Here is a 20974-nt window from a genome sequence, read left to right on the forward strand (position 1 = left end):
ATGAGAACAGCAGGTTGTTTCTCTTTCATCCAAACACGCACACGGTGCCTGAGGCCAGACGGTGTTTGTATTCGTAGAGGTAGTAGGAGGCTGGAGGGAAGTTGCACTTCATCTCCATCCTGCCTGGCACCACGTGGACGGCCACCCCGGACCCTAACCCCTCCTGCAGCTTCTTCAGCATGCGTGAGGCCAGGTAGCGCCGAGCTCTGCCTGGATCCTCCTCGATGGAGGAATACACCTCAGGTGGAGGGTTGGGGATCTTCCACTCCAGGTCGACGATGAGCTGGTGGATACGGCTCTTGTCCAGGGAGGTGGGTGTGTCACGGTAGCACGCCACCACATGGGGGATTGGAGGTTCAGATGCCACAGACAGAAAATTGTTGAGTTGCTGTTCTGCTGACACATCTTCATTCTCTTCCTGCGTCTCCTCCTCCACGTCCTCCATGGGTCCCACAGCAGGATGGAGCATCACTGCCCAGCGCAGCCAATCGTAGTTCTTCTCCAGGGTCTTCAGGATGCTGTCTGCCGCCTCATCAGGAGCTGCACGGTTCTGCACGGCCTCGTTGATCTGTTGCCGAATGTCCTCTTCTGCCTGCTCCAGAAAGTAGCCCAAGCAGCGGCCGCCTGTGTTCTTCATCTTCCTGTAGAGGGCACCCATGCGGTCGGACCAGGTCTTCATCAGCAGAGCCTGATCTCTGCCCGTCAGAGAGGCCTGCGTGAAGAGACACAGCAGACCAGTGCCCAGGACAAAGTTGATCTGTTGAAGAAAGAGAAAACCAGAGAGTTTAATTTCACTTCCTGTGGACCGTGGCTGTGTCTGACACCAGAACATTCATTTGATAATTTCTATCGTCTGAGTCAGTGAGATTGTTTCATTCTCCACTATCTAATTCTGACCAGTGTAATTTATAATAAAACCATGAGATTTGTGGGTTTGTTTATTCGTCTGCATTGTATTTAACAGGACACCAAAGTCCATCTGGGATTTTTTTGTCATCTACACTGACCTTAAAAGTGTTTCCAAATCTCATCATTATTACAGAACAGAGGGTGGTTATGACTGTTTTTGGCTCATTCCCTTAAACTGAAGTGAACGCTTGGCCCTGCTCTTCCCTCAAAATAAACCTTGCCAGTGTCATAAACTGAGAAAGACACAGTACACAGGAAGCGTGACAGTGTCTGCAGGTTTATTGGGGACGTTACAGACCATTAAATAGAATGCAGCTATTTTAGTTTTGTGTTTTTCATCTTAATTGATGCTGGTTTTGTGTTGACTTTGCATGAAAATGTTCTTTGTTCTTATGCCAACAAAAGAGGAAACCAAGCATGACATATAAAGTTATCACTTACAACATGTTTACATACGATAAGTTCTTCAAGGTTACAGAAACTCTACTGTGGTTCCTTTGTTTTACAAGGTCAGGTTCTCCACTCTGGTCACAGGATTTGCAGCACTAACTTTGATTTCTACCGTTCAACTCTTGCTTCACTTTCCTTTAAATAAAGTCTAAAGTTAGGTTTGCAGTTTATTGTTTGATAGTGAACTTGTTAGACTGCAGCTTGACGGCATATTTAGCAATTCTTTGCGCATCAGTGAAAGCTATAGGCTTATAGAAGCTTTTATGTAAATCAGGTCGTAGAGCAAACAAGTCCTTGAAAAGAGCAGTGCATGAGCAAACCAGTCGTTCACCACCAATGTCAAGTAGAAATTGCTTCAGCATTAAGGCTAATCCACCGAGGCTGCCTCCTTTATACCCTTAAGCCCCCAGATAAGGGGACTCTGGACTCTGATTTGAGTTTCTAGGATGAAAGCTCTGACTTTACAGCAACTGTTTTGAATGGATAAATAAAATTCGTATAGTTCTGAAGCTGCCCTCGAAATGAACTTAAGAAAAGGTTAAATGCTGGTCAAACACAGCCCACAGGTCCAAGCTAATGACACAGGAACTTTTATATAACAAATAAGTGCGTCACTGCTCTAACGTCTAAGGTCAGTTTCCTCTCAAAGTGGACATTCATTATGTAGCGGGCTGGTTCTGTGTGTCCAGCTCAGGGGCAACAACATGACAGATGGACTAAAGGACAGACGGTGACTTTCTGTTTAATAAAGCACATGTACTATTAAGTCATATGTATGAAATGGGAGAGACAACTCAATGCACAAACTGTTTTTACTGCTCAAACCTGCATCCAAACTTAACTAATGTTTTAATTTCAACGCCAGAAATGCTCGACTCCATCACAATGCAGCACTTTTTACTTATTTTTTGTGGAAAAAGGAAAATTGTCTGTTCCTGCAAAAGGGAATTTGCCAACTCAGCTCACAAGAAAGACAACAGCAGGTCACAGCTCAGCTGAATTAAATATTCAGTTTATTTTCATACCAAGAAGATAAATGCAGCATGCTTTATTCCCCACGAGACCTCTATATTTGTCTGTCACATTTATCTTTTTGGTCTGGAAACTGAATATTTAATCCTGTACAGCTGCGCTTCGCTGTGCCTTTTTTTCCGTGTAAATTCGTGCACAGAGGGATCGAGATGTTTCCATCAGTTTAAAGAAATGCCTGAATGAGCTGATGTGAATGTGATGTAATGAAGAACACATGCTGAATGAATGAATGAATGAATGAATGAATGAATGAATGAACGCAGATGAGGTCTGGTTTAAAAGGTTGTTTGTGTCCTTTATCTCCCGTCATTTGTCTTCTTGCCTTTGGAGGATGACAGACTGCTGTGTCACCTGAGGCGTCCAACTGCTGTAGTTAAGCAGGAGTGCGTGCTTCTGTATAATGACTTGTAAAATAAGACTAAATTAAACTTTAATGACCCCTCTAGGAAGATGAACTGACACACAGACTCCCCTCCAACCCCTCCACATTGTGCTGTGCACTTTCACCAACCTTGACGCAGAACTCCTTCAGCTCCCAGCGTTTAGGCTTGCGGGACAGTATGAGCTCCTCCAGCAGCGTGGGCTGGTCGGTCAGAGCCGACACTCCCATCATACGGTTATAAAGCGCCGTCAGCTGCCTCTCCAGCCGGTAGTCCTGCACATACTGCAGGAACACCTCCGTCTCCTTCTTGGTGAAGTCTGACTGGGCCCTCACCTGAAACAAGGAGGGATGAAAATCCCTTTAGCAGAAAATGGTAACGGGTAGAAGCAGAAACATTAAAATGATAATAAAACTATATAATAAATTCATATACAAATAAATTAAAAGGATATTTGTGAATCCAAATACACATGGACAGGCATGTAAAGACCCCCCACCCCTCCTACACTGAAACACAAGGAGAAACCAACCATGTCTTGTTTTACAACACTGATTATTTTGCACTATTTTTTATCCCTCTGATGTATTTTAGAGTCTCTTTCTAGCTGTTTTGCATGTTTTATATCTTTTTGAGTTTGTCCATTAGTCCAGCTTATTCATATAAACACAAGAGATCTAAAACGTCTCGAGGGAATTCAATCAAACTTTGCTCAAGTGTCCACTTGAAGAAAATGATTGATTACAATTTTAAAGATCAAACATCTCAGGAAAGAGTGATTTCAATTTTGAATTTGAACTCAAGAGTGAGTGGTTTCGATTTTCATGGTCAAGCTTGGTGTCACTGTGACCTCTTCTCTGTCCCATGGTCATGAATGTAAAATACTACCACAATGCAGTAACTTTACTTTATTATTATACTCATACTAACACTTAGTAGCTGATGCACTGACTGTTTCACTGGTGGATGAAATCTGAGTTAAAGTTTGTCTTTGTACTCATCAGAAGTGACCTTAGTTCACTTAATTCAGCTAAACTGACTTTAAATACCTATATATATATATATATATATATATATATATAATATATATATATATATATATATATATATATATATATATATATATGAAAGGTTAATGGCTGCTGTACTTCATCCTTTTTAGAGATCTTTACAGATAATTAAAAAAAAACATAAGCCTGTTAATGCTGTTCCTGGTAGAATAAAACAGATGCTTCAATCATACGTTTACATAAGCCACTCAGCGTGATGAGTTCAGCCGCACATAATTTTAGGAAAACAGAGTGCTTGTTACTCTTCAATGTCAGTTGCACCTTAGGAGCTCTTTATGGTGTTTACAGAGCATTCAGAAAACATTCAGATTCATTTTTGTTCTCATCAACCTGCACTCAGTACCCCATAATTACAAATAATAGTGTTCCCTGTTATTTGTTCATTGTCAATAATATGCAGTTAATTACCTGTTATATCTTATCTTAAAACCAAGGTTTCAACATGCAAGATAATCTTTTTATTCTTTTTTCCAGTTGTGCCTTTCTTCTCTTAAGGTTCCTTCGTACTTCTAGACCCAAGTAGACAACTTCCAATCCTCACACTTAATAAGCTAACTAGTAAGAGTACTAGTATTAGCTGCATCAGTGAGATCCAGGTTTCTCACCGCTGTGCCCAGCTGGTAGTAGACCACTGCCAGGTCGTCCTCCAGCCGGTGAACCTCCTGATCCTCCAGCAGGCCGTGACCGGATCTTCCAAGCTCCTGATCAATGTGGTCCAGGTTCTTCTTGGCCAGCTCAGTCTCCTCTGCTGTGGCATCACCACCCAAATACGAGCAGACGCCTTGGACCAGGACCCTGAGCAACACACACACACACACACACACACACACACACACACACACACACACACACACTCCTGATTCACTTTAAACACGATGATGGAGATTTCATCCTGCTCTTCAAGCTGCTGTTTGGGGAGGTGTGGGGTGTGGGGGCTCACCTCACTGTCTGCATGTACCCCACTGGCTCTAAAACCCTTCCAAACATCGCCATCTCCAGAGCTCTGTTCTGACAAAGTGTTGAGAAAGTGAAAGTGTAAATCTGTTCATGGTTCTGATCCCATTTGCCAAACAGGTACCAGTGCTGAAAAACTTCTCACCTCAGTCGTTCTGTGTGCAGGTTCACACTGACCTTCACAGTTTGTCCAATATTTATACACTCTCCTTAACTATCACGATATCTGATAACGTTTCCCCACCTACATCACAGTTCTCTCTGAACTTAGCAGGATGATTGACGTAGAATGGAGTGAAGTAACTCCTCCAGATGTTTGGTGACATGAAGTATATTTGCATTATGAACCTGTAAGGGAGCTTCGTTGGCTGCAAATCCATGAGGCTATTGCACATAAAACTGTGTCTTTGGAAAAATCTGAATTGAAGATCCCAATCTGTTTCCCATTTGTTTCACTTTGTCACACTTCATGGTCATGGTGCTGTTTCTCAGTGAGTCTAGGGACAGTGTAGAAAATCTGTGGCTCAGTTGTTATGACACAGCTCCATCTTCTGGCAGCCAGACCTCATTTTTTTATCTATCACAATATTCTTAGATGCTTCCTTTAATTTCAACTGAACACAAAATGGTAATTGCAATTTAGATTAGCCAATTACTGAGCTCCCTCCTATACCACAGGCTTTTAAACTGTACAATTACTCAATTATAAAGTAGCAGTAAAAAAAAATCCATTGACGACTCAAATTCTAGAGCTAATTTTTAAACTAGGCCTGTTATAAAAAAAGCAAACAAATAATTATTTAGTTTGCAAAACTTCATAAAAAGTTAGATCAATGAGACCTGCTTCTAAAACAACAAAATAAAGTAAAATAGCCTGCATTAAATCAATTTTAAGGAAAAGCAGGAAATAGTTTCTTGAATAGTTACAACCAAAGTTTGGCTAACAATCAACTGTATAATAACAAGTATAATAACTGAACTTTGTACTTAAATAGAATAGGCCTATTTGATTATATTCATTTTCTGGTCACGTTTCACTACAGCACTCAACAAAAAACCACTGCAAAGTGCTTCACATGACAGTAAACACAGTAAGTCAACAACACTGTGTAATTAGAAAAGACACCGTCAGTGTGGTTAGATTATAACGGGTTAAATAAAATATTAAAATATCTCAAATTAAAAGAAGTTAAAGAACATGAAATGTGTTTGTTGTTGTTTAACAACACGTACGATAGGGGGCGCCATTAGTCATTGAGCGATTAAAACCGAAGAAGAAGAAGAAGAGAAGCTTCCGATTAACTCCGGAAAAGGCCGAGGCGCCAAAATCCAAAAGTTTTTTTTCCTGTCACAGTAAATAAGGTAAACAAACAACTAGTTCTATCGTGTTGTGCATCTTCTGCATGATTTTGAATCTTATTTGAAAAATGGACCCGACGAGACAGTTCTTTACAAAGCTGAGAAGGCTGGCGATGACTCTAGAGTCAGAAACGGCTAAACTCCAACAAGCTTTTGAGAATCGTAACAACGACGATGACAGCGGTGAGCGACGACCGAGGAGCAAAACTGTGTTTAATCCATTAAAAGCTCGCTTATTATTGATCAATACGAATTCCTCCTTATTTCAGGACACACTGCGAGAGCGATGCGAGCATACAACGAACTGAATACTGCCGAAGTCGGGGAACTAAAGGTAACGTTAGCTAGGTGATGTCACTGGACCCACAGTCCAAGCTAATGACACAGGAACTTTTATAAACAAATAAGTGCGTCACTGCTCTAACGTCTAGTCCGTTTCCTCTCAAAGTGGACATTCATTATGTAGCGGGCTGGTTCTGTGTGTCCAGCTCAGGGGCAACAACATGACAGATGGACTAAGGACAGACGGTGACTTCTGTTTAATAAAGCACATGTACTATTAAGTCATATGTATGAAATGGGAGAACAACTCAAGCACAAACTGTTTTTACTGCTCAAACCTGCATCCAAACTTAATTAATGTTTTAATTTCAACGCCCAGAAATGCTCGACTCCATCACAATGCAGCACTTTTTACTTATTTTTTGTGGAAAAAGGAAAATTGTCTGTTCCTGCAAAAGGGAATTTGCCAACTCAGCGCCACAAGAAAGACAAAGCAGGTCACAGCTCAGCTGAATTAAATATTCAGTTTATTTCATACCAGAAGATAAATGCAGCAGCATCTTATTCCCCACGAACCTCTATATTTGTCTGTCACATTTATCTTTTTGGTCTGGAAACTGATATTTAATCCTGTACAGCTGCGCTTCGCTGTGCCTTTTTTTCCGTGTAAATTCGTGCACAGAGGATCGAGATGTTTCCATCAGTTTAAAGAAATGCCTGAATGAGCTGATGTGAATGTGATGTAATGAAGAAACATGCTGATGATGAATGAATGAATGAATGAATGAATGAATGAACGCAGATGAGGTCTGGTTTGAAAAGGTTGTTTGTGTCCTTTATCTCCCGTCTTGTCTTCTTGCCTTGGGGATGACAGACTGCTGTGTCACCTGAGGCGTCCAACTGCTGTAGTTAAGCAGGAGTGCGTGCTTCTGTATTGACTTGTAAAATAAGATAAATTAAACTTAATGACCCCTCTAGGAAGTGAACTGACACACAGACTCCCCTCCAACCCCTCCACATTGTGCTGTGCACTTTCACCAACCTTGACAGGAACTCCTTCAGCTCCCCGCGTTTAGGCTTGCGGGACAGTATGAGCTCCTCCAGCAGCGTGGGCTGGTCGGTCAGAGCCGACACTCCCATCATACGGTTATAAAGCGCCGTCAGCTGCTCTCCAGCCGGTAGTCCGCACACGCAGGAACACCTCCGTCCTCTGGGGAAGTCTGACTGGGCCCCCACCTGAAACAAGGAGGGAGAAAACCCTTAGCAGAAAAGGAACGGGTGAAGCCGAAACATAAAAAGAAAAAAACTATATAAAATCATATACAAAAATTAAAAGGATATTTGTGAATCCAAATACACATGGGCAGGCATGTAAAGACCCCCCACCCCTCCACACTGAAACAAAGGAGAACCCACCCGTCTTGTTTTACAACACTGATTATTTGCACATTTTTTATCCCCGAATTAGAGTCTCTTTTAGGTTTGCATGATATCTTTAGTGTCCATTAGCCAGCTTATTCATAAACACAAGAGATCAAAACGCTCGAGGGAATTCAATCAAACTTTGCTCAATGTCCACTTGAAGAAAAGATGATTACAATTTAAAGATCAAACATCTCAGGAAAGGTGATTTCAATTTTGAATTTGAACTCAAGGTGAGTGGTTTGATTCATGGTCAGCTTGGTGTCACTGTGACCTCTTCCGGCCCAGGTCCTGAATGGAATTCTACCACAATGCAGTAACTTTACTATTATATACTCATACTACACTTGTAGCGATGCACTGACTGTTTCACTGGTGGATGAAATCTGAGTTAAAGTTTGTCTTTGTACTCATCAGAAGTGACCTTGTTCACTTAATTCAGCTAAACTGACTTTAAATACCTGTTATATATATATATATATACTATATATATATATATATATCTATATATATATATATATATATATATATCTATATATATATATTATATATATGAAATATGAAGGTTAATGGCTGCTGTACTTCATCCTTTTTAGAGATCTTTACAGATAATTAAAAAAAAAACATAAGCCTGTTATGCTGTTCCTGGTAGAAATAAAACAGATGCTTCAATCATACGTTTATTGAGTCGACTTTATCTGTCCAGGCAGTGTAGTGATTTAATAACGTAGTACTACATAGTTTTCCTTTGCAGCAGATCAACTGCTCTCACCTTAATTTAACCATGAATGGTAAATTAGATGTGGTTGATTCGTGTCCCAAATCTCAGCAATTACTCTGAAGTGCTTTAATCTAGCTAGGCGCTAACACATTGACAGGGTCAGTGTTAATAAGTTGATGTTTAGCAACTATAACGATTCTCATTTTCATCTTAGCAAAGAAATGCAATGTAAAACTTAGTTCATAATTGCGCCTGATTAAAAAGGAATGTAATCACCAAAGTCATTACAATTAATCATCTGTAGAAAATGAATGTCTGTATAAAATGTCAATAGATCCCACATTAGTTGTGGACTGAAGCAGGAGACCAACATGAACACTAAAAAACTGGAATTTAGCTTTAAAGGAAAGAAAAAAAAACTCTGTATGTCATTTTTGTCTTTTTCTCTAAAAGGACATTTATTTGGCAGCAATATTACACCGGACATGTTAATACCACTGTGGAATCAACGAAAATAAATCAGATACTGTGATATGATTATGAGAACAGCAGGTTGTTTCTCTTTCATCCAAACACGCACACGGTGCCTGAGGCCAGACGGTGTTTGTATTCGTAGAGGTAGTAGGAGGCTGGAGGGAAGTTGCACTTCATCTCCATCCTGCCTGGCACCACGTGGACGGCCACCCCGGACCCTAACCCCTCCTGCAGCTTCTTCAGCATGCGTGAGGCCAGGTAGCGCCGAGCTCTGCCTGGATCCTCCTCGATGGAGGAATACACCTCAGGTGGAGGGTTGGGGATCTTCCACTCCAGGTCGACGATGAGCTGGTGGATACGGCTCTTGTCCAGGGAGGTGGGTGTGTCACGGTAGCACGCCACCACATGGGGGATTGGAGGTTCAGATGCCACAGACAGAAAATTGTTGAGTTGCTGTTCTGCTGACACATCTTCATTCTCTTCCTGCGTCTCCTCCTCCACGTCCTCCATGGGTCCCACAGCAGGATGGAGCATCACTGCCCAGCGCAGCCAATCGTAGTTCTTCTCCAGGGTCTTCAGGATGCTGTCTGCCGCCTCATCAGGAGCTGCACGGTTCTGCACGGCCTCGTTGATCTGTTGCCGAATGTCCTCTTCTGCCTGCTCCAGAAAGTAGCCCAAGCAGCGGCCGCCTGTGTTCTTCATCTTCCTGTAGAGGGCACCCATGCGGTCGGACCAGGTCTTCATCAGCAGAGCCTGATCTCTGCCCGTCAGAGAGGCCTGCGTGAAGAGACACAGCAGACCAGTGCCCAGGACAAAGTTGATCTGTTGAAGAAAGAGAAAACCAGAGAGTTTAATTTCACTTCCTGTGGACCGTGGCTGTGTCTGACACCAGAACATTCATTTGATAATTTCTATCGTCTGAGTCAGTGAGAATGTTTCATTCTCCACTATCTAATTCTGGCCACTGTAATTTATAATAAAACCATGAGATTTGTGGGTTTGTTTATTCGTCTGCATTGTATTTAACAGGACACCAAAGTCCATCTGGGTTTTTTTGTCATCTACACTGACCTTAAAAGTGTTTCCAAATCTCATCATTATTACAGAACAGAGGGTGGTTATGACTGTTTTTGGCTCATTCCCTTAAACTGAAGTGAACGCTTGGCCCTGCTCTTCCCTCAAAATAAACCTTGCCAGTGTCATAAACTGAGAAAGACACAGTACACAGGAAGCGTGACAGTGTCTGCAGGTTTATTGGGGACGTTACAGACCATTAAATAGAATGCAGCTATTTTAGTTTTGTGTTTTTCATCTTAATTGATGCTGGTTTTGTGTTGACTTTGCATGAAAATGTTCTTTGTTCTTATGCCAACAAAAGAGGAAACCAAGCATGACATATAAAGTTATCACTTACAACATGTTTACATACGATAAGTTCTTCAAGGTTACAGAAACTCTACTGTGGTTCCTTTGTTTTACAAGGTCAGGTTCTCCACTCTGGTCACAGGATTTGCAGCACTAACTTTGATTTCTACCGTTCAACTCTTGCTTCACTTTCCTTTAAATAAAGTCTAAAGTTAGGTTTGCAGTTTATTGTTTGATAGTGAACTTGTTAGACTGCAGCTTGACGGCATATTTAGCAATTCTTTGTGCATCAGTAAAAGCTATAGGCTTATAGAAGCTTTTATGTAAATCAGGTCGTAGAGCAAACAAGTCCTTGAAAAGAGCAGTGCATGAGCAAACCAGTCGTTCACCACCAATGTCAAGTAGAAATTGCTTCAGCATTAAGGCTAATCCACCGAGGCTGCCTCCTTTATACCCTTAAGCCCCCAGATAAGGGGACTCTGGACTCTGATTTGAGTTTCTAGGATGAAAGCTCTGACTTTACAGCAACTGTTTTGAATGGATAAATAAAATTCGTATAGTTCTGAAGCTGCCCTCGAAATGAACTTAAGAAAAGGTTAAATGCTGGTCAAACACAGCCCACAGGTCCAAGCTAATGACACAGGAACTTTTATATAACAAATAAGTGCGTCACTGCTCTAACGTCTAAGGTCAGTTTCCTCTCAAAGTGGACATTCATTATGTAGCGGGCTGGTTCTGTGTGTCCAGCTCAGGGGCAACAACATGACAGATGGACTAAAGGACAGACGGTGACTTTCTGTTTAATAAAGCACATGTACTATTAAGTCATATGTATGAAATGGGAGAGACAACTCAACGCACAAACTGTTTTTACTGCTCAAACCTGCATCCAAACTTAATTAATGTTTTAATTTCAACGCCAGAAATGCTCGACTCCATCACAATGCAGCACTTTTTACTTATTTTTTGTGGAAAAAGGAAAATTGTCTGTTCCTGCAAAAGGGAATTTGCCAGCTCAGCTCACAAGAAAGACAACAGCAGGTCACAGCTCAGCTGAATTAAATATTCAGTTTATTTTCATACCAAGAAGATAAATGCAGCATGCTTTATTCCCCACGAGACCTCTATATTTGTCTGTCACATTTATCTTTTTGGTCTGGAAACTGAATATTTAATCCTGTACAGCTGCGCTTCGCTGTGCCTTTTTTTCCGTGTAAATTCGTGCACAGAGGGATCGAGATGTTTCCATCAGTTTAAAGAAATGCCTGAATGAGCTGATGTGAATGTGATGTAATGAAGAACACATGCTGAATGAATGAATGAATGAATGAATGAATGAATGAATGAACGCAGATGAGGTCTGGTTTGAAAGGTTGTTTGTGTCCTTTATCTCCCGTCATTTGTCTTCTTGCCTTTGGAGGATGACAGACTGCTGTGTCACCTGAGGCGTCCAACTGCTGTAGTTAAGCAGGAGTGCGTGCTTCTGTATAATGACTTGTAAAATAAGACTAAATTAAACTTTAATGACCCCTCTAGGAAGATGAACTGACACACAGACTCCCCTCCAACCCCTCCACATTGTGCTGTGCACTTTCACCAACCTTGACGCAGAACTCCTTCAGCTCCCAGCGTTTAGGCTTGCGGGACAGTATGAGCTCCTCCAGCAGCGTGGGCTGGTCGGTCAGAGCCGACACTCCCATCATACGGTTATAAAGCGCCGTCAGCTGCCTCTCCAGCCGGTAGTCCTGCACATACTGCAGGAACACCTCCGTCTCCTTCTTGGTGAAGTCTGACTGGGCCCTCACCTGAAACAAGGAGGGATGAAAATCCCTTTAGCAGAAAATGGTAACGGGTAGAAGCAGAAACATTAAAATGATAATAAAACTATATAATAAATTCATATACAAATAAATTAAAAGGATATTTGTGAATCCAAATACACATGGGCAGGCATGTAAAGACCCCCCACCCCTCCTACACTGAGACACAAGGAGAAACCAACCATGTCTTGTTTTACAACACTGATTATTTTGCACTATTTTTTATCCCTCTGATGTATTTTAGAGTCTCTTTCTAGCTGTTTTGCATGTTTTATATCTTTTCAGTTTGTCCATTAGTCCAGCTTATTCATATAAACACAAGAGATCTAAAACGTCTCGAGGGAATTCAATCAAACTTTGCTCAAGTGTCCACTTGAAGAAAATGATTGATTACATTTTAAAGATCAAACATCTCAGGAAAGAGTGATTTCAATTTTGAATTTGAACTCAAGAGTGAGTGGTTCATGGTCAAGCTTGGTGTCACTGTGACCTCTTCTCTGTCCCATGGTCATGAATGTAAAATACTACCACAATGCAGTAACTTTACTTTATTATTATACTCATACTAACACTTAGTAGCTGATGCACTGACTGTTTCACTGGTGGATGAAATCTGAGTTAAAGTTTGTCTTTGTACTCATCAGAAGTGACCTTAGTTCACTTAATTCAGCTAAACTGACTTTAAATACCTATATGTATATATATATATATATATATATATATATATATATATATATATATATATATATATATATATATATATATATATATATGAAAGGTTAATGGCTGCTGTACTTCATCCTTTTTAGAGATCTTTACAGATAATTAAAAAAAAAACATAAGCCTGTTAATGCTGTTCCTGGTAGAATAAAACAGATGCTTCAATCATACGTTTACATAAGCCACTCAGCGTGATGAGTTCAGCCGCACATAATTTTAGGAAAACAGAGTGCTTGTTACTCTTCAATGTCAGTTGCACCTTAGGAGCTCTTTATGGTGTTTACAGAGCATTCAGAAAACATTCAGATTCATTTTTGTTCTCATCAACCTGCACTCAGTACCCCATAATTACAAATAATAGTGTTCCCTGTTATTTGTTCATTGTCAATAATATGCAGTTAATTACCTGTTATATCTTATCTTAAAACCAAGGTTTCAACATGCAAGATAATCTTTTTATTCTTTTTTCCAGTTGTGCCTTTCTTCTCTTAAGGTTCCTTCGTACTTCTAGACCCAAGTAGACAACTTCCAATCCTCACACTTAATAAGCTAACTAGTAAGAGTACTAGTATTAGCTGCATCAGTGAGATCCAGGTTTCTCACCGCTGTGCCCAGCTGGTAGTAGACCACTGCCAGGTCGTCCTCCAGCCGGTGAACCTCCTGATCCTCCAGCAGGCCGTGACCGGATCTTCCAAGCTCCTGATCAATGTGGTCCAGGTTCTTCTTGGCCAGCTCAGTCTCCTCTGCTGTGGCATCACCACCCAAATACGAGCAGACGCCTTGGACCAGGACCCTGAGCAACACACACACACACACACACACACACACACACACACACACTCCTGATTCACTTTAAACACGATGATGGAGATTTCATCCTGCTCTTCAAGCTGCTGTTTGGGGAGGTGTGGGGTGTGGGGGCTCACCTCACTGTCTGCATGTACCCCACTGGCTCCAAAACCCTTCCAAACATCGCCATCTCCAGAGCTCTGTTCTGACAAAGTGTTGAGAAAGTGAAAGTGAAAATCTGTTCATGGTTCTGATCCCATTTACCAAACAGGTACCAGTGCTGAAAAACTTCTCACCTCAGTCGTTCTGTGTGCAGGTTCACACTGACCTTCACAGTTTGTCCAATATTTATACACTCTCCTTAACTATCACGATATCTGATAACGTTTCCCCACCTACATCACAGTTCTCTCTGAACTTAGCAGGATGATTGACGTAGAATGGAGTGAAGTAACTCCTCCAGATGTTTGGTGACATGAAGTATATTTGCATTATGAACCTGTAAGGGAGCTTCGTTGGCTGCACATCCATGAGACTATTGCACATAAAACTGTGTCTTTGGAAAAATCTGAATTGAAGATCCCAATCTGTTTCCCATTTGTTTCACTTTGTCACACTTCATGGTCATGGTGCTGTTTCTCAGTGAGTCTAGGGACAGTGCAGAAAATCTGTGGCTCAGTTGTTATGACACAGCTCCATCTTCTGGCAGCCAGACCTCATTTTTTTATCTATCACAATATTCTTAGATGCTTCCTTTAATTTCAACTGAACACAAAATGGTAATTGCAATTTAGATTAGCCAATTACTGAGCTCCCTCCTATACCACAGGCTTTTAAACTGTAAAATTACTCAATTATAAAGTAGCAGTAAAAAAAAAATCCATTGACGACTCAAATTCTAGAGCTAATTTTTAAACTAGGCCTGTTATAAAAAAAGCAAACAAATAATTATTTAGTTTGCAAAACTTCATAAAAAGTTAGATCAATGAGACCTGCTTCTAAAACAACAAAATAAAGTAAAATAGCCTGCATTAAATCAATTTTAAGGAAAAGCAGGAAATAGTTTCTTGAATAGTTACAACCAAAGTTTGGCTAACAATCAACTGTATAATAACAAGTATAATAACTGAACTTTGTACTTAAATAGAATAGGCCTATTTGATTATATTCATTTTCTGGTCACGTTTCACTACAGCACTCAACAAAAAACCACTGCAAAGTGCTTCACATGACAGTAAACACAGTAAGTCAACAACACTGTGTAATTAGAAAAGACACCGTCAGTGTGGTTAGATTATAACGGGTTAAATAAAATATTAAAATATCTCAAATTAAAAGAAGTTAAAGAACATGAAATGTGTTTGTTGTTGTTTAACAACACGTACGATAGGGGGCGCCATTAGTCATTGAGCGATTAAAACCGAAGAAGAAGAAGAAGAGAAGCTTCCGATTAACTCCGGAAAAGGCCGAGGCGCCAAAATCCAAAAGTTTTTTTTCCTGTCACAGTAAATAAGGTAAACAAACAACTAGTTCTATCGTGTTGTGCATCTTCTGCATGATTTTGAATCTTATTTGAAAAATGGACCCGACGAGACAGTTCTTTACAAAGCTGAGAAGGCTGGCGATGACTCTAGAGTCAGAAACGGCTAAACTCCAACAAGCTTTTGAGAATCGTAACAACGACGATGACAGCGGTGAGCGACGACCGAGGAGCAAAACTGTGTTTAATCCATTAAAAGCTCGCTTATTATTGATCAATACGAATTCCTCCTTATTTCAGACACCACTGCGAGAGCGATGCGAGCATACCACGAACTGAACTGCGAAGTCGGGGACCTAAAGGTAACGTTAGCTAGGTGATGTCACTGGATGGATGGGAGCTGTACACCAAACTCCATTCAGAAATCTGGTGTTTTAAGAGGAGCGTTGTAGAGCCAAGTGAACTTGAGATGCTAGGCTGTGAAAGTGATTGGAAGTTAATCATTTTATATTTAACAATGTCTATTCTTCTCCACACTCATGTCTGTTTTTTATGTTGAAAATTTAAATTGTATTATTAGCCATATCTATCAGATAAATAACATGGAGAAATGTTTCCCTCTGAAATGTGGAAATAAACACTAGAGTAATTCTCCAGAATAGCAGAAACTCAAAGTAAGTTTAGGTCCCTTATAGTTGTATGTAATATAGCATTAAAGTTTGTAGTAGTTCTATGAATCTGTTACTTTTTCAACTCTGGCCTGTGCTCGTACAGGGGCAGGTCCAGGGGCATCTGGCTCAGCAGAAAGCTCAGGTGAATGAGGTCAGCAGCATCATTAATGCCGGCAGACTGATGGAGAAGAGAATCACTGAGGACATCCAGGTGCTGAGGACACACTGGCAAAAATATGGATACCAAGCTCCTCAGAGACCAAACCGTAAGTGAAGACTTTACATAGATTTACTTACAGAGTAGGACTGCATATAACAATTATTTTTAGTAAAATTGTAAATTTCAACATATGATGATTTTCAAACCTGCTGATACAGTCATTTGTGTATAAACTGAATGAAAGAGTAGGGAGAACACAGTCCTGTTGTAAACCAGTTGATACCGTGGTCTGGTCTGAGAAGTGTCCGTTCACTCTCACTCTCTGAGTCTGAGTCCCACCCACCATCATGTGGGGCTGGATGGTGTTAATTGCTGAAAAGAAATCCACAAACAACAGTTTTGCATGATATCCTCTCCTCTTCAGGTGTTTATAGGTGTAGTTAAGGAGTGTTATGGTGTCATCCTGCACTCCCCTATTGGTTCTATAGGCAAACTGCGAAGGGGTCCAAAATTTAGAATGTAAAAATGTGCTCCAATGCAATGTCATGTCTGCAGATATTAAACAAGATACATAGAAATGTTCTTTTATTGTAACTTTCTCCTACACAGAAACCAAAAGTCAGGATCCAGAAGTTGAAGTAGCAGATGAGGATGAAACTAAGTCAACAGGAGAAGGAGAGGGGAGCCAAGAGGAGGCCGGTGGTAATTGCTCCTCAACTCCTCCTCAGTTAGGACCACCGCCCTTCACTGATATGCTTCGAACCCCGCAGCTCTCCGACTTTGGTCTGTCTGAGATGCAGCTGAAGAGAACTCTGGCTGGGACGGAGTGGTGCTCTGAAGTGCCTCCTATGCCTGAAATGAACCTTCCACACCCAGCACTTAATACTCCTGCACCGCCACCCATGCCCATAACCCCCAAATGTGCCCTGCGGATGGATGATGATGAGTTACAGACACCTCAGATGCACGACTTTGGCATCACAGAGCACACAATGTGCCTGAACAACGATTTCACTATGAATCTGTTCCAGAAAAACATTGAAAAGCCCCAAAGGTAGAGCATAATTAGCATTAATGAATGCACAGAGTAAATGACACTTATTCTCACTGACTGGATTCCCAGTAGGACTATTGGAGGTCGTACAGGAGTCCATATTCACTGCTTATGAGTGTTTTCTTCTTTAACAGGCCGTCTCAGGACATACCTGAACCACCTGTGAACTCTGTGACAGAAGGTTTACAGAGAAAAGGTATGAATCTGTTTAGAGCTTCCTCCTCTCCTGTATCAGCCTAACTCAGGCTGACTTAAGTCAGGACGTATTCACAGAATTTCTTTCTTTCCTATTTTGGTTTCTTATATTCAGTTTTATTGAAATCTGATTTGTGATCAAGCATTTTCTGTTCAATAACTCTTTTATTTCTCTAAATGGTTGGAAGTTGTTTGTAATTGTTTCGTATTAGTGCCAATAATGCATGATGAGTGTTTTCTTTTTGAACATCACAGTAAGACATATTCCTGTTTTTAGCTAAATAGTGTGTTTGATTAAAAAACAAAAACTAAATTTAAAATTGCTGCAACAACTTTCTCTAAATTAAAAACTGACACATTCCAATCCCCCATGGCTCCATATTTCTGTGCTTGGAATTCTGCTTAACTAAGAGTTTGAGTTTTACTGTTTGTTTTTATAAATACCCTTCCTACCCCATCATAAGTCATTGTAGTAAATTAAAGCAGTTAGAAATATGTAAACAGGAACTGTGTATTTAGTATCTAAAACATTACAATACTAAGAGAGACTTCCAGAGAATTATTGAATTCTAGGTAAAGATGTTTTCAGAAAACACATTTAGGGAATTAAACTACATAATGCTGTTTAACAATTAACTCAACCTTGCTAGCAAAAATAACTTGAAGCACTGAAAACACATTTTACAGTTCCTGCATGTAACATTGTTTTCTTTTGTGTTAAGCAGATGACTTTGAGTCCCCGGAGCCGCCTGTGTTTTGCACTCCCGGGTTCAAAATCAAAAAGACAAATGGTCATTGCTCACCTCCACGAGGCACTGGTGAGCCAGAATCCCCTGGTTTTCCTGCAATCCTGCCTACCACCCCTGAGGTACCAGCATTTCAAACCCCGTATGTGAATCGACTGGTCAGCTCCAAAAAGGTGTGTGTGTATTTTAATCTCTTTTACCCTTATAACTTATAATCATTTACAGCTAATAGCAATGTAATTAAAATGTCTTTTTTTTCTAATTCAGTGTTTGAGTGTTTTTTCATGTTTACAGAGTGCACGGCAGACTGGGCCTATCAACGTAAAAGCTGATGATGACAGCGACACCTTCGAACTTTCAACACCACCTCAAAAGGGAACAACTGCCTCCAAACGCACCTGGGAGTACAATGTGCCAGAGCTGTCACTCATGGGTGTGGAGGACAGGCAGATACCAGAGATGCCCAGCCTGGAGTCTGTTTTGGGGAATTCCTTACAAAGTGTAAGACCAATTTATCTTTTATAAAAAGTTTGTAAACCACTTGGTTAAAACAGTAACATGGTCTGACACATGCAACAGCATCTTAGAAAAGCAAGTTGATCCTCTTCTTTATATTCGTCTGCTTTTTAACCATCCATGTTTACCTCCAGAAAAATGCGAAAATCCTAAAGAAGGCTAGTGAGTTTGAAAAGACGTCCAAGGAGCCCACTGTCAGCCTGGAGCTGGATGGACCCACCCAGGAGTTTAGCCTGGGGACACCTCGCATTAGGATGGACTACCAGGAACCAAGCACACCAGAGATGCCTGACCTCAGCTCCGTTACACAGGATATCTGTAAAGTAGGTTGTTTACTCCCATTAATATGACATGTTGCAACTGAAAAGGGCAGAAATTTAGTGTTAAGCTGCAGACATTGTGCTGATTTGTGATTTTCCTACCTTCCAAGGAACTTTTATTTTTGTATTTTCATTCCAATGTGATCTGAAGGGGGAGGAAAAAACAACTTGAACAAACTTTAAATTTGATTGATTTTGACATATTATCCACAAAATCAACAGTATAAGTATCCAAAATTCAAACTTCTTCTTAATATTTTGTAGCTGGTGTCTCAGGCTCAGTCAAAAAAGACTTCCATGGCAGTTGTGCACCCACATATGAGGCCAGAAAAAGAGAAAAGGTAAAGTAACTCAGAAACTGGGATTTGGTTTACTATTAGGAATGCTTTAAATGAGGCTGGAAATGCCTTCACTAACACGTTTTATTGTTCTGTAACATTATTAAAGTTATGGTATTTGAATATTTTTAATATGTGTGAAATGTTGTGTTGTCTATTTCTATGATTTTACTTGTAACAATCTCTCTCCAGAACTCTGTGTTTGTCTGTAGTATCAGAGCCTGAGTTCCAGAGTTTACCCAGCTACCTAAAGCAGATGACTCTGCACAGCCTCAACCAGGCAGTTCACAACATTAATAAATTCACAGAAGAACATCATGGTCAGTGCTACAGTACACTTATGATCCTAGTTATGTATAAAATGTTTGACAAGTTTGATGATGTATTAATGTGTCATAGAAAGAGTCTGATGTTGAAATTATAAACTTGTTATTACAAGTTTATAATTATGTGGGCAGAAAGTCATATATAGCTTGTTGAATTAAAATGATGAGCTAGAGTTACCTCTTTTTCAAAAATACATTACTCATATTTATCCACTTTCATGGCTGTAGTTTTTCATGACTTGATTAAATAAGGATGACTACAGAAACTGACAACAGTTTGAACTTGCTTTTTGATTAATTAACATGTTCCTATTGCAGATTAATGATTATTCTATGTTTATTTATATGGGAACTCTGGTTAGAACTAACAATGAACAGTTGTAAACTTTTTTTATATCTTGTTTATTCATTATTGTGCTATAGATTTCTTTAAACAATTAGAATTTTTGTAACGTAATTGTTACTTACATAGGCTCAAAACTGAATTGCTCTGGCTGCAGAACAAACAACCAAAATGCCTTCAACATTTGCACAGAACAGATGACAAGATCTTACAGATATACTATAGTTGGAATTTGTTGGTTTTATTCTAGCAGTTCATTTCATATCCATCATATGGAGAATAAATGCTGGGGGTAAACATTAATGGCACCCACTGAGATTATGCCGCCATCCGGCTAATTGCTGCTCTGTGATCCCCTCTGCAGGAGAACGGACAGAGCTTCAGATGGAGGAGCTGAGGAAGATTACCAACGTTGGAACCAAGACTCCTGTATACATTCTTTGTTTAACTGAACTCAAGAGGCTGAAGCACGTGGGAGGAACGAGTAACACATCTCTGTATAAACTATGCACAAAAAGCTAAAGGTTTCTGGATGCACTACAAGACTGAAAGCACAAATCTAGACACATCCTAAAAAAAACCTGCTTGTACATTCACCTTTTAGTTATAGGGAAGGGTTTCTCTTATCCTGTTATCAATGCATATAACATTATGAAAGGAATCCTAACTATTTAACGTTGTCAAAGAAAGCAGCATACTTTATCTTTTTCAAGAGTTCTTATGCATGGCTAGTTGATACTTTGAACTTGTGTGACTTTATTCTGGATAAAAATGACTTGTAAATAATAAAATAACACATTTCTGCACATAATATGGGAAATAATGATGTATTGTAATAGAAACTTTAAGATATGAAACATTTTAAGAGTTAGACTAAAGGTGGATGAAGGACCCAAGTCTGCATTATTAATAATTCATTAAAAAAAAAAAGAAAGCCCAGTTCCCCTTCTGTGGTACTGGCTACTCACAAAGACCATCGGGGACCCACTGTCACATAAACGTGTAAGTATTTCAGACTACACCAGTTCACCTGTCCAGTTTGTTCAGCATGATCAATGAAGTGAAACTAAATGGTAAG

At 40.2% G+C, this 20974-nt stretch overlaps 1 protein-coding gene across 2 annotated transcripts; it reads left to right on the forward strand.

Moving 5' to 3' along the window:
- Nucleotides 1-15210: 15210 nt before the first annotated feature.
- ska3 (spindle and kinetochore associated complex subunit 3) lies at nt 15211-20695 on the forward strand. 2 transcript variants are annotated; one of them, XM_026375814.1, is made up of 11 exons: nt 15211-15441; nt 15528-15589; nt 16002-16164; nt 16668-17112; nt 17247-17308; nt 18030-18226; nt 18348-18554; nt 18704-18892; nt 19154-19230; nt 19417-19547; nt 20261-20695. In XM_026375814.1, the coding sequence occupies exons 1-11, from the start codon at nt 15327-15329 to the stop codon at nt 20416-20418; spliced, it is 1806 nt and encodes a 601-aa protein (XP_026231599.1). In that variant the 5' UTR covers nt 15211-15326; the 3' UTR covers nt 20419-20695. The 2 variants fall into 2 exon arrangements, with proteins under 2 accessions (XP_026231599.1, XP_026231600.1); XM_026375815.1 differs by having other exon boundaries at nt 18033-18226; nt 19154-19229; nt 19416-19547.
- Nucleotides 20696-20974: the final 279 nt, after the last annotated feature.

This window comes from Anabas testudineus, chromosome 21, assembly GCF_900324465.2.
Source record: "Anabas testudineus chromosome 21, fAnaTes1.2, whole genome shotgun sequence".
Taxonomy (NCBI): domain Eukaryota; kingdom Metazoa; phylum Chordata; class Actinopteri; order Anabantiformes; family Anabantidae; genus Anabas; species Anabas testudineus.